Genomic DNA, 13124 nt, shown 5'->3' on the forward strand with positions numbered 1-13124 from the left:
GAGCTATTGTGGGTTTGGTTCTAGAGAACTGCAGTGAAGCCAATATCCCAAAAAAGCCAGTTACACAAATTTTTTGGCTTTGCAGTGCATGTAAAGGTTATGTTTACACTCTGCTGTGGTCTGTTAGGTGTGCAATAGCATTATGTTTAAGAATAACAATATATATACCTTAATTTAAAAATATTTTGTTGCTAAAAAATGCTAGCCATCATCTGAGCCTTCAGGGAGTCAGAGTGGTGACACCTAATATCACAGATCACAGATGACCATAAAAAATATAATAATAACAAAGTTTGAAATATCGTCAGAGTTACCAAAATGTGACACAGAGACAAGAAGTGAGCACATGCTTTTGGAAAAATGGTGCCGATAGACTTGCTTGATGGCACAGATCTTCAATTTATAAAAAATGTGTTATCTTCAAAGCATAAGAAAGTGAAGCACAAGAAAATGAGTTGTGGCATGGTACATTTGATCAGGAAGTACAGAGTCCTTTTTCCTTCATTTATTCTGTTTATCAGGAAACACCATGAGAGTGAACACCTCATTATTAAAGCTCTAAACATGAATATATATGTTTAACGGAGGTACTGGGGATTGAAGCAGAACCTCATGGATGGTAAGCATGCACTCTACCACTGAGCTATAACCTTCCCCTCAAATATGAATATGACCTTGGTTTCTTTCTTTCCTTTTTTTAAAAACGAGAGGAAAAACCATTTGGAGAAGATCACCATGTCATGTTGGCCCATGAGTTCCTGTGATAGCAGGTGAAGCTGTGCACGGTAGACCTCTGCTTTATTGACAGATTACATTGCTACCAAAGTGAAAGGAGCATCCAAGAGAGATATTAAGAGTGTCAGGATAGTATTAATGCCTGGCAATCACCATGCCCTTACTGTGTGTCAAGCACTCCTTTCAGTGAACTGTAATCATTTTCTCATTTACTCTTCACAAAAATCCTGGGTGGCAGGTGTTATCATTCATAGATGAAAGAACAGAACTCATGTGATTTGCCCAAGTTCACCCAAAGAGTCAATGCCCCCCCAGGATTCAAATCCAGACCTGTGTCAAACTCTGATCAGAACCTCTTCACATATTGCCTCGCCTTGGGTGGGTTGAAAAATGAAGCTGAGAAAACTGTTCTTGGCAAAGAGGTGGGTAAGATTTGAGGTCTTTAAAGGTCCAGAAAGTTCTGATCTTTCATTGGTGTTTCCTGGGCAGCAAACCTTGGACCTTTTATCTTGGTTGTAGATCCTCGAAGGTCCGCTCACTTCAGGGTCGTGGGAGTTGTGTTCATGGTCAGACCTTGCTGAGAAGGGGCTACTGGGAGATAGCCCATCCTGGGGGGTCCCTGGGAGACCTGGGGGAGCCAGGCCCGAAGGCTATCCACATCAGGCCTGAAGTGGACACTGTTCTGCACGTCTGGTCTCTCATGAAGACTGGGGATTAGACCTAACGTGTAAAGGCACCATCGTTTCAAGCAGATCCCCTAAAGAGCGCACTTCTAACCTGTAACAAAATCAGCCATCTTTGGTAACGGTTTGGTGCAGGTCAGAGGGCTCTTTGAACCTATTTGACCGACACTGTGTTGTCCCTTCCTCCCACAGGACATCGAGGCCTATGTGACCATTCTCTAAAGTACTTAAGCTCGAGGATCACGGAGCGGAAGCTGCAGGGCACGTGGCTGCCAGCTGGCCGAGGGAGCCTGGAGAAACCATTACTGGGGCCACGCAGCTCCGTGGTGCCTGTGTTCAGCCCCCAGTGTGGCCTTCACCCCGTCCACGCTGAGAGCAGCCCGCTGAAGCCCCGGGTTGTGACCGTGATCAAGCTGGGCGGGCACCCCCTCCGCAAGATCACGCTGCTTCTCAACCGGCGCTCGGTGCAGACCTTCGAGCAGCTCTTGGCCGACGTCTCAGAGGCCCTGGGCTTTCCTCGATGGAAGAGTGACCGCGTGAGGAAGCTGTTCACCCTCAAGGGCAGGGAAATCAGGAGTGTGTCTGAGTTCTTCAGGGAGGGGGATGCTTTCATCGCCATGGGCAAGGAACCACTCACGCTGAAGAGCATTCAGGTGGCTGTCGAGGAACTGTACCCCAGCAAAACCCGGGCCCTGACCTTGACCCAGCACGGTCGGGCCCCCTCGCCAAGGCTGAGAAGCCGGCTTTATAGCAAGGCTCTGAAAGGGGGTCACCATGGTGGGGAAACGGAGACCAAGAGCTGTGGTGAGGCTGCCAGATCCCAGGCCACCGTCAGACCTCTGGGGAAGACCCCCGGGGAGGACAGGCTGAGGGCCCGGAAGATGTGGGTCAGAGGCAAGTGGGAGCCTGAGCCTGATAGCAAGGTGCCCAGGGAAGCCACTCTGGAGAGGGAGGCCAGCGGAGAGAAGCACCTGGGGGTAGAGATTGAAAAGACGTCGGGTGAAATTATCAGGTGTGAGAAGTGCAAGAGGGAGAGAGAGCTCCAGCAGGGCCTGCAGAGGGAGCGGCTCTCCCTGGGCACCAGTGAGCTGGACCTGGGCAGGTGTCCACGCTATGATGTGGACAAGCTGGTGAGGACCAGGAGCTGCAGGAGGTCCCCCGAGGAGAAGCCCCAGGGTGCAGAGGAAGGCTGGAAGGAGGGCCACAGGGGCAGTCCCGGGCACCCCCCTCAGGAGCTGGGGAGACCCAGCAAAAACACAGACAAGAAAGAAGACAGAGACCCCAGAGGCCAGGAGGGCCATCCCCCAGCATCAGCCAAGGCCAAGAAGGACCTGGGGGAAGTTCAGCCTGGCCGAGAGGAGGGGCCAAGAGATGGGAAGAAAGACAGCAGGAGCGCAGGCAGGAGCAGGCAGGGAGGTTGGCTTCTGAGGGAGCATCAGGCTGACCTTGACCTGGAGAAGCTCCCCAGGACGCAGAGGGATGAGCAGGAGGTGGAGAAGGAGAGGAAGCTAGGGATGTCCAGAGGGAGAAAGATGGTACTCCGAGACGAGCCGCCGGCCAGGCTAGAAAAGGAGTCCAAGACGAGGCCGGAGGAGAGCAAGGCCGAGCGGCCGGGCAGCAGGAGGCGGCGGCCCGCGGGCATCCTGGCGGCCGACGTGCGGAAGCAGTACGAGACGGGCCGCGTGATCGGGGACGGGAACTTCGCGGTGGTGAAGGAGTGCAGGCACCGCGGGACCCGGCAGGCCTACGCCATGAAGATTATCGACAAGTCCAAGCTCAAGGGGAAGGAGGACATGGTGGACAGCGAGATCCTGATCATCCAGAGCCTCTCTCACCCCAACATCGTGAAACTGCACGAAGTGTACGAAACCGACACGGAGATCTTCCTGATCATGGAGTACGTGCAGGGAGGGGACCTTTTCGACGCCATCATAGAAAGTGTGAAGTTCCCGGAGCGCGACGCCGCCCTCATGCTCATGGACTTGTGCAAGGCGCTGGTCCACATGCACGACAGGCGCATCGTCCACCGCGATCTCAAGCCGGAAAACCTGCTGGTAAGGCCGGCCCTTCTGCCGTGGGAGAGGGCGTTATAAAGTCCGGGATCCAGGGAGGAAAAGAAAAAAAAATATATCTATATATCTATATATCTATATCTATATATCTATATCTATATCGATTTACAATGTGTTAATTTCTGGTGTACAGCATAGTGATTCAGTTATATATATATTCCTTTTCATACTTTTTCATTATAGGCTATTACAAGGTATTGACTATAGTTCCCTGTACTATACAGGGGGACCTTGTTGTTTATCTATTTTATATACAGTAGTATATGCAAATCCTGAACTCCAAATTTATTCCTCCCCACTCTCTTCCTTCCCTGGTACCCTTAGGTTTGTTTTGTATGTCTGTTAAGTCTGTTTCTGTTTTGTAAATAAGTGTGTTGTTTTTTTTTTTTTTTAGATTCCACATATGAGTGATAGCATACGGTATTTTTCTTTCTCTTTCTGGCTTACTTCACTTAGTATGATGATCTCCAGGTCCAACCATGTTGCTGCAGTTGACATTATTCTTTTTTATGGCTGAGTAGTATTCCATGCAGGATACAGGAAATATTAATTGCCTCTTATTCTGTTAGCCTTATGTGCTAGAACATTACCTTTGTGGTCTTTTTTAAAATAACATATTCCAAGATTTAAAATTTTGGTTATAGTTCATAAGTTGCTGATATAAATGGGTTTTGATTAAATTATTGAAAAAGAAATGTTCTGAATTGAAATAAAAAGGAAAACACTTCCTCATCCCTGAGAGAAAAATATTTTCACCTTGACAGTGACCAGGTGGACCTAATTTCTTGGGCATGTGCACCTCTGGCCTAGGTGCTAGGGGTGTCTGCTGCTAGTAGCTTCCCCTGCAGGCTTTGAGTCCACCCTCCTACTGACGGCCCCCTGCCCTGGCCCTCTCCAAGTTGCCATCTTGCCACAGGAGTTCAAAAGGTTCAGCACTGAAGAGACCCGTGTGTGGTGTGGGTAAGAGGCTGGCTCTGGAGTCAGATAACCTGAGTCTGAATCCTGGCATTCTTGGTTGCTTGCTCGAGCAGAAGTCCTTCACCTCTCTGAGCCTCTGTTTCCTCGTTTATAAGAGAGAAATAGTCCTAGTACTTATCTTGGAAGAGAAAGAGAAAAGCAGCCCCTGACCACCAGGACCTGGCCTGGCACTCAGAGCTCAGCTGTGCTGTTCTGTCATGAACATACAGAACGTCACAGAACATCAGCATCAGATGAGGCCACACCATGAGCCTGATGGGTCAAGACCAAAGTAAGACCTCCTTATAATCATGTCCAAAACCAGACAAGAGCAAAGATGGTCCAAATCACAGGTGTGGCTACGTAATTCCTTTCTGGCTCCTGTGATTCACAGCCCCCACTTCATTCCCTCCGCCTCCTAGATAAGAATGACCAAGATGCCTAATCAGAGACTTCCCGTTATTCCCAATAGTGTCTTGAACTCTTCCTCCAATCACCTAGCACCACCCAGATCTTACAACAGGTTCATTAAACACCCTCTTACTTAGATGCCTGGATCCCAAAGGTGTGCCTTCTCCCTTGTTGCCATGAATCCATCAACCCAACGTGTTCTTGAACTCTAGACGTGTTCCTGGTGGTCTTTGTTGGGACCTCACACTTCACATGCTCACCCTCTGGCCCCCTTTAACCTGCTTTCTTTTTCATAGCCCCCATCACCACCTGGTATGTTCCATTCTTCTGTTTTCTTTTTCCTCCTGCTGGGAAGTTCTATGACGGCAGGAACATTGTTTTATGTAGACCATACCTGGAAGCCTAGAACAGTTCTGTCACTTGGTGGATACTCAAGAAATACCAGTTGGAGGAATGAATGAATGCAGACCCCAGCTTTTGCTGCCTGGGAAATCCATGGCAGCCACTAGCATTATCACCACGTTACAAACAAGTCTGATATTAAGGTGGCCATCATGGATAAGCATCCAAAGCCAGATTGCTACAGAGAAAGCCATTAGTGGAGACAGTGATCTCCATGAGCCACAGTTGTTTTTTAATTTTTTCCTGTGGGGATTTAGCCTGTTTCCTTTAATTTCATGGCTGTTGACCCAGCCTGTAAGCATCATCCCAGTACATTCATCTGCCTGTGAACTACTCCCACAAGCAGAATGAAGCTCCGAGTGCATCAAGCTAATTATCTGGTGAAATGAGGTCTTACATTGACCGCTAAGTCAAGCAACTTTGTTTTTTGCCCAAACTCAGAATTTGAGAACGTTGGCTGGTTGCCTGAGTGTTCTGAATGAACCATTGGATGACTCTCCCTTTGAAGCATTTCATTTTTTGTGTTAGCTGAGTGTCCTCATCCTTTCCTCACTTGCTTTTTGTTTCTGTCTTTTGGACCTGAGCCCAAGTTTTCCCCATGTGCAACGTGCTGGGCACTGTCAATGTTGGGCACTTTGGAACTGCAACAGAGCAGTGTTCTTTATTGATCTCTGATGTTTTTCACTGAGTTGTCTAAGCAGGAGAGAGATTGACTTGAGGCCCAGGTGGGTCCCATATGCTGAACACGTTGAGCACGTGCCTCATAAAGCATCAGGACGGTCATACCAGTTCTCAAGGATGTGGAATGAGATCATTTATCCCTTAGGATCATTTTTTTTTGGGGACGGTCGTCTGAGGTTGCATTTTCTCAACAAGGTCCTGGAACCAATCTGTAGAGCTGGCCCATCTCTTGAGCAATAGAGTCTGTCACTTGTGTTAAGGGACTTACTTGTCAGCAATTCTTGGGATGGAGACAGTCAGCACTTTCAGATTGCATGGAGAGGTTTGCTTCAGGACGTAGAAAAACTGCAAGGAATACAATTAGTGTGGACAAGTTAACTGCCTCTGGGAAGTCATTTAGCACCTCTGCATGGATTTAAATGTCATCATGTGTGTTTTATTGTCCTTAAAGGCAGTGAAGTATGTGTGCGTGTGTGTGTGTGCACTGAGAGAGAGGAAAAACTGCAGAGTAGCTATAATTTTTCAGTCTAAATACATAACTTGTTTATTGGCGTTAACTGTAATGGACATTTAGCACCTCTTTTTCTGATTTCAAAGAAACCTCACTTTTTGTTTTCTTAAAATAAAAAAAAAACCTTTTTTTTCGTGGTGGTCTGGCTCCTTTTTTTTTTTTAGTGTTTTTATTTTTTATTTATTTATTTATTTAACATTTTTTATTGATTTATCATCATTTTACAATGTTGTGTCAAATTCCAGTGTTCAGCACAATTTTTCAGTCATTCATGGACATATACACACTCATTGTCACATTTTTTTCTCTGTGAGTTATCATAACATTTTGTGTATATTTCCCTGTGCTATACAGTGTAATCTTGTTTATCTATTCTACAATTTTGAAATCTCAGTCTATCCCTTCCCACCCTCCACCCCCCTGGTAACCACAAGTCTGTATTCTTTGTCTGTGAGTCTATTTCTGTCCTGTATTTACGCTTTGTTTGTTTGTTTTTGTTTTTGTTTTTTAGATTCCACATATGAGCGATCTCATATGGTATTTTTCTTTCTCTTTCTGGCTTACTTCACTTAGAATGACATTCTCCAGGAGCATCCATGTTGCTGCAAATGGCATTATGTTGTCGGGTTTTATGGCTGAATAGTATTCCATTGTATAAATATACCACATCTTCTTTATCCAGTCATCCGTTGATGGACATTTAGGCTGTTTCCTTGTCTTGGCTATTGTAAATATTGCTACTATGGACATTGGGGTGCAGGTGTCATCCTGAAGTAGGATTCCTTCTGGATATAAGCCCAGGAGTGGGATTCCTGGGTCATACGGTTAATCTATTCCTAGTCTTTTGAGGAATCTCCATACTGTTTTCCATAGTGGCTGCACGAAACTGCATTCCCACCAGCAGTGTAGGAGGGTTCCCCTTTCTCCACAGCCTCTCCAGCATTTGTCATTTGTGGATTTTTGAATGATGGCCATTCTGACTGGTGTGAGGTGATACCTCATTGTAGTTTTGATTTGCATTCTCTGATAATTAGTGATATTGAGCATTTTTTCATGTGCTTATTGATCATTTGTATGTCTTCCTTGGAGAATTACTTGTTCAGATCTTTTGCCCATCTTTGGATTGGGTTGTCTCTGGTGGTTTCTTATTAAGTCGTATGAGCTGCTTATATATTCTGGAGATTAAGCCTTTGTTGGTTTCATTTGCAAAGATTTTCTCCCATTCTGTAGGTTGTCTTTTTGCTTCACTTATGGTTTCCTTTGCTGTGCAGAAGCTTGTAAGTTTCATTAGGTCCCATTTGTTTATTCTTGCTTTTATTTCTTCTATGAGAAAATTTTTGAGATGTGTGTCAGATAATGTTTTGCCTTTATTTTCCTCTAGGAGGTTTATTGTATCTTGTTTTATGTTTAAGTCTTTGATCTATCTTGAGTTGATTTTTGTATATGGTGTAAGGGAGTGTTCTAGCTTCATTGTTTTACATGCTGCTGTCCAGTTTTCCCAAAACCATTTGCTGAAGAGACTGTCTTTATTCCATTGTATATTCTTGCCTCCTTTGTCGAAGATTAGTTGACCAAAAGTTTGTGGGTTCATTTCTGGGCTCTCTATTCTGTTCCATTGGTCTATATGTCTGTTTTTGTACCAATACCATGCTGTCTTGATGACTGTAGCTTGATAGTATTGTCTGAAGTCTGGGAGAGTTATTCCTCCAGCCTCTTTCTTTCTCTTCAGTAATGCTTTGGCAATTCTAGGTCTTTGATGGTTCCATATTAATTTTTATTATGATTTGTTCTAGTTCTGTGAAATATGTCCTGGGTAATTTGATAGGAATTGCATTAAATCTGTAGATTGCCTTGGGCAGTGTGACCATTTTAACAATATTGATTCTTCCAATCCAAGAGCATGGGATGTCTTTTCACTTTTTAAAGTCTTCTTTAATTTCCCTCATCAACGGTTTATAGTTTTCTGTGTATAATTCTTTCACCTCTTTGGTTAGGTTTATTCCTAGGTATTTTATTACTTTGGGTGCTATTTTAAAGGGGATTGTTTCTTTATTTTCTTTTTCTGTTGATTCGTTGTTAGTGTAAAGAAATGCAACTGATTTTTGAACGTTAATTTTGTAACCTGCTACCTTGCTGAATTCTTCGATCAGCTCTAGAAGTTTTTGTGTGGACTTTTTAGGGTTTTCTATATATAGTAACATGTCATCAGCATATAGTGACACTTTCACCTCTTCTTTTCCAATTTGGATCCCTTTTATTTCTCTCTCTTGTCTGATTGCTGTGGCTAGGACTTCCAACACTATGTTGAATAGGAGTGGTGATAGTGGGCATCCTTGTCTTGTCCCAGATTTTAGTGGGAAGCTTTTGAGTTTTTCACCATTGAGTACTATGCTGGCTGTAGGTTTGTCATATATAGCTTTTATTATGTTGCAATATGTCCCCTCTGTACCCACTTTGGTGAGAGTTTTTATCATAAATGGGCATTGAATTTTATCAAATGCTTTTTCTGCATCGATTGAGATGATCATGTGGTTTTTGTCCTTTCTCTTGTTGATGTGATGTATTACATTGATTGATTTGCGTATGTTGAACCACCCTTGTGTCCCTGGGATGAACCCCACTTGGTCATGATGTATAATCTTTTTGTCATCTCTACACTTGATGACACGGTAATTACATTGCAGACTTGGCTGGTCCTCTGAGAGTTAATGTTAGTAAGTATCACCATGGTGACTACTGTCCATCAATTAATGTTCTTCAGGTGCCTTTAATTTAGTGTTCCACACTTGGTGTGAGCTTTGTATTATAAAAGTAGCTGTGTCTTCCCTTAATGGATGGCGACTGTCTGTATTATGACCTGTCTTTGCTAAACTTAGGGGAGTAATTATGTTAAAACTAACTTTTGGTGACATGGCTGATTGTAACTGAGGCTGCTAGAGACTTTCAGAATGTGCTCAGAGCACTTAATGGATCTAGCAAGCTTATCATGTGGTTTTAATCAACAGAAATATTTATATCTGATAATTGGGCCCAAGAGTAAAATTTTAGGCCCATATAGCTGAGCTGTTTCTTCTGATCACACTTCCTGATAAGATACTTCTCTTCCCTTAGGGTTATTTAGGCTCCTGAGATCTTGCAGAAGAAATTTTAATTATGAGAATCTCCAGCTTGCAGAAGTATGAGTGTTAATTGCTTCTTCTGCCAGCGTGTGCTCCCTTGGCTGATTGGAAGGTGCGGTGTGGTGTTGACTGGGCCCTGGGAGGAGGGGAGTAAGCAAATAGGAGCCGGGGAGGTGATGATGACCGGCACAGCCCACACAGAACGAGAAGCGGACAGGCCAGGTGACAGCCGAGATACTACATCTGGCAAAGAAAGCTTAGTGTGAGTGGGGCAGGGGAAGAGACTGAAGGGAAGGCAGAAACGAGTGAGGTCCTTTGAGAACATTTGTCCTGGAATAAGGAAGAGAAGGGACAGGTTCCTGCTCTGGAAACAAGGGTGAAAGGAATGAGATGGGTAGGTTGGCACTGTAGCTCTGGAGAGCTTGAGGCCCGTGGCATCCGGGAGAGATGGTGGTGGGGTGTTGTGGGGACGGGTCACAGTTTGATCAAGGACAAAGGCAGTGCCCTCTTTCTGGCCTCTCGTTGGTTCTAAGAAGAAACAGACTTTTCTTGATATTTAACTGCTGCATGTGACTACGACAGGACCGTGGCTGCTGTCCCAAAGGATGGCAAGGACAGTCTGGAAGGTTAAAAAATAGCCAAACACACTCCATGACCATTCTCCCTTTAAAGTAAACCTGTCCAATCATTATTACTGCAGTGTAGTCAGTTTATAATGTGTGACAATTATGCTGGTGTACAGCATAATATTTCAGTCATACATGTACATACATATATTCCTCTTCATATTCTTTTTGATTATAGGTTACTATAAGATATTGGATATAGTTCTCTGCGCTGTACAGAAGAAACTGTTGTTTAATCTATTTTTTATATAGTAGTATCTGCAAATCTCAAACTCCCAATTTATCTCTTCCTACCCCCTTCCCCCCTGTAACCATGTTTGTTTTCTGTCTGTGAGTCTGTTTCTATTTTGTAAATAAGTTCATTTGTGCCTTTTTTCATTTTATTCATCTTAATTCCAGGTTCCTTTTCTACTTCTACTTTTTTTTTTTAATGGAGGTACTGGGGAATCAACCAGGGCCCATGCATGCTAAGCACGTGCTCTGCCACTGAGCTGTTTCCCTCCCATCTATTTTGACGTACAAGAGCAACTCAGTGATCCTTGCTCTATTAGCTAGTGGTTCTGTGATGCATAATTCTCCCGAATCAGCGTGACTTCTCTTCCACCAGTTCCAATGTCCATCTCCTTTCCCCTTAGCTTTCCCGACAGAGGGGTCCACGCCCCTTCATGGACGGTCCAAGTATTCATGAATGCATTTATACATCAGTCACATTAGTTAACAAGTTAATAACAACCATGAAGCGTATCTTGTTAAGATACGCTTAATAAAATCAAGAAATGTGGATTTCAGCAAATCCACATGAAATCCCTACAGAAAAAATACAGTGATGCCAGTCGTTAGGTCATTGGCCGATGTCGATCATGTTGACAGGAAGACAGCTCAATAAGAGACAGAACTCATCTGGAGAACCTTGGGATGCATTCCACCAGGAAGCATCAGTTTTGACTTTAGCTTTCTATCAGTGGGAGTGGCTCTCAGCACCCATTTTAGCAGTTTCCAGGAAAATAAAGAGTGTTCGTAGAGTCAGTGAACCTGTATATGTCCAGGTTTGACTGCATAGTTAGCAGTTTCAGGAAATTTCTTAAAGTCTTCAAAATTCTAGATCCTGCGTCATCTTGATAATTGGGGTTTTCTTCCTTCTCTTAGTTTCTTTCGAAATAGTCACCTAAGACAGTGGATGTCTGATAAGTTACTGTCTGCAACAAGGGCTACCTAAGAGTATGATTCATACTTATCGAATTTGTTGAGTACCTTCTACAGTTGTGACTTCATTGTCCCCAAAGAGTCCTGAGGTTCAGGTCACTTGGTGAATAACAGCAGTCTCCCCTGTCCTCCTAACTCTGGTGTTCAAGTGTGTTGTCACCTTTCTAAGAGAATGATTCTCTGAGCCACGTCAGGGTCTAAGATGATGTTTCTGGAAATCCTTTATTTTCAAAATGCCCTGAATCTGAGAAAGCAACTCGGTAAATCTCTTGAACAAGTGTCTGAGGTCTAAGGTCTAGCTGTCTAAATGCTGTAACATGAGACCCCCTGGTTCTAGTTCCTTCAGACGTCCTGCCTGTTAGGGGCTCTGTCGGGGTGTGGAGAGGAAGGGTGGACGGAAAAAAGGAAGAGCGGAGAGGGAGGGACGGATTGCTATAGAGGCGAATATAGACATATCTATATAGATATATATAGAAAGAATATATATATAGTGTGTACACATATATAGATAGTATATATAGAGAGTATATAGACAGTATATATACAGAGGTGTACATTATACAGTATATATATACAGTGTGTACTTTATAAAGTATATATATAGAGAATATGTACATATATATAGACAATACATATATAGAGAGAGTATATATATGTAGAGAGAGTGTGTACATACATAGAGAGTATAAATATATAGAGTATATATAGAGAGAATATAAGAGTGTGTATGTGTATGTAGACAGTATATATATATAGAGAGAATGAATATAGAGAGAGGAGAGTGTATAATATATATAGAGAGAATATAGAGAGTATATATATGTGTGTATATATATATATACACAGAGAATATATATAGAGGGAGTGTGTGTGTGTGTGTGTGTGTGTGTGTGTGTGTATAGAGAGAGAGAGAGGGGAAAAGATAGTATAAATCCCTCCTTAAACTAATTTCTAGTGCACTATTTTGGGCAGTAATACTCCACTTTTCCATATTTAGGCAGATTCTTAAAATCCCTTTCAGTCAGCTGGGTGGGATACACAGAATCGGAGGAAAGGACGATTTGTCTGAGATCTTCCACGGGCTGCTCCGCTGGGCCCACGATGCCTGCTTGAGGCGGTAAATTTCCCCTCTAGGAAACACCTCTGATATTTTGAACTTCTTAGGTCTCAGGGACCACTGGAGGCCCATGAATAGTTAATGCTGACCACAGCAATAGTCATTCTGTTTGTTATAACTTTGGCTTTACTGGGTAGGGCCTTGACCTTTGGAATTTTGCCAAATTCCATTTGTGGGCGTATAATCATGCACATAAAATTCCTACATTGGCACTATCCAACAGAACTTTCTGTGATGCTGAAAAGGTCCCATATCTGTACTGCCCAGTAGGTAGCCACCAGCTGTGTGAGCACTCGAAATGTACCTTGGAGGTCTGCAGAACTGAACTTTAAATTGTGTTTAAAAATAAATAGTCACATGTGGCTGTGGATACTGTACTAGACAACACAGCCTTTATCCCATGTTTTATTTTTTATATCACTTATCACTCCCTGACTTTTTATAACACTTAACACACATCCCAGGGACACATTCACCTGAATATTATTTATTAATAGAAAGAAGGCTTCACAAGAGCATAGACTTTATCCATTTCATCCTCTGCTGTATTCCAGGTACCTAGAACAGTGCCTGGCACATGTGGGCATCTAATTAATATTTGTTGAAT

General features: G+C 43.5%; 1 protein-coding gene across 1 annotated transcript in view; it reads left to right on the forward strand.

The window, feature by feature from the left end:
- Positions 1-13124, forward strand: part of DCLK3 (doublecortin like kinase 3) — a 49227-nt gene that overhangs the window by 22433 nt on the left and 13670 nt on the right. The window contains exon 2 of the mRNA XM_074345285.1: positions 1611-3472. Within this exon, the coding sequence (XP_074201386.1) occupies positions 1611-3472 (1862 nt within the window). The remainder of the gene's footprint in view (positions 1-1610; positions 3473-13124) is intronic.

This window comes from Camelus bactrianus, chromosome 17 (genome assembly GCF_048773025.1).
Source record: "Camelus bactrianus isolate YW-2024 breed Bactrian camel chromosome 17, ASM4877302v1, whole genome shotgun sequence".
Taxonomy (NCBI): domain Eukaryota; kingdom Metazoa; phylum Chordata; class Mammalia; order Artiodactyla; family Camelidae; genus Camelus; species Camelus bactrianus.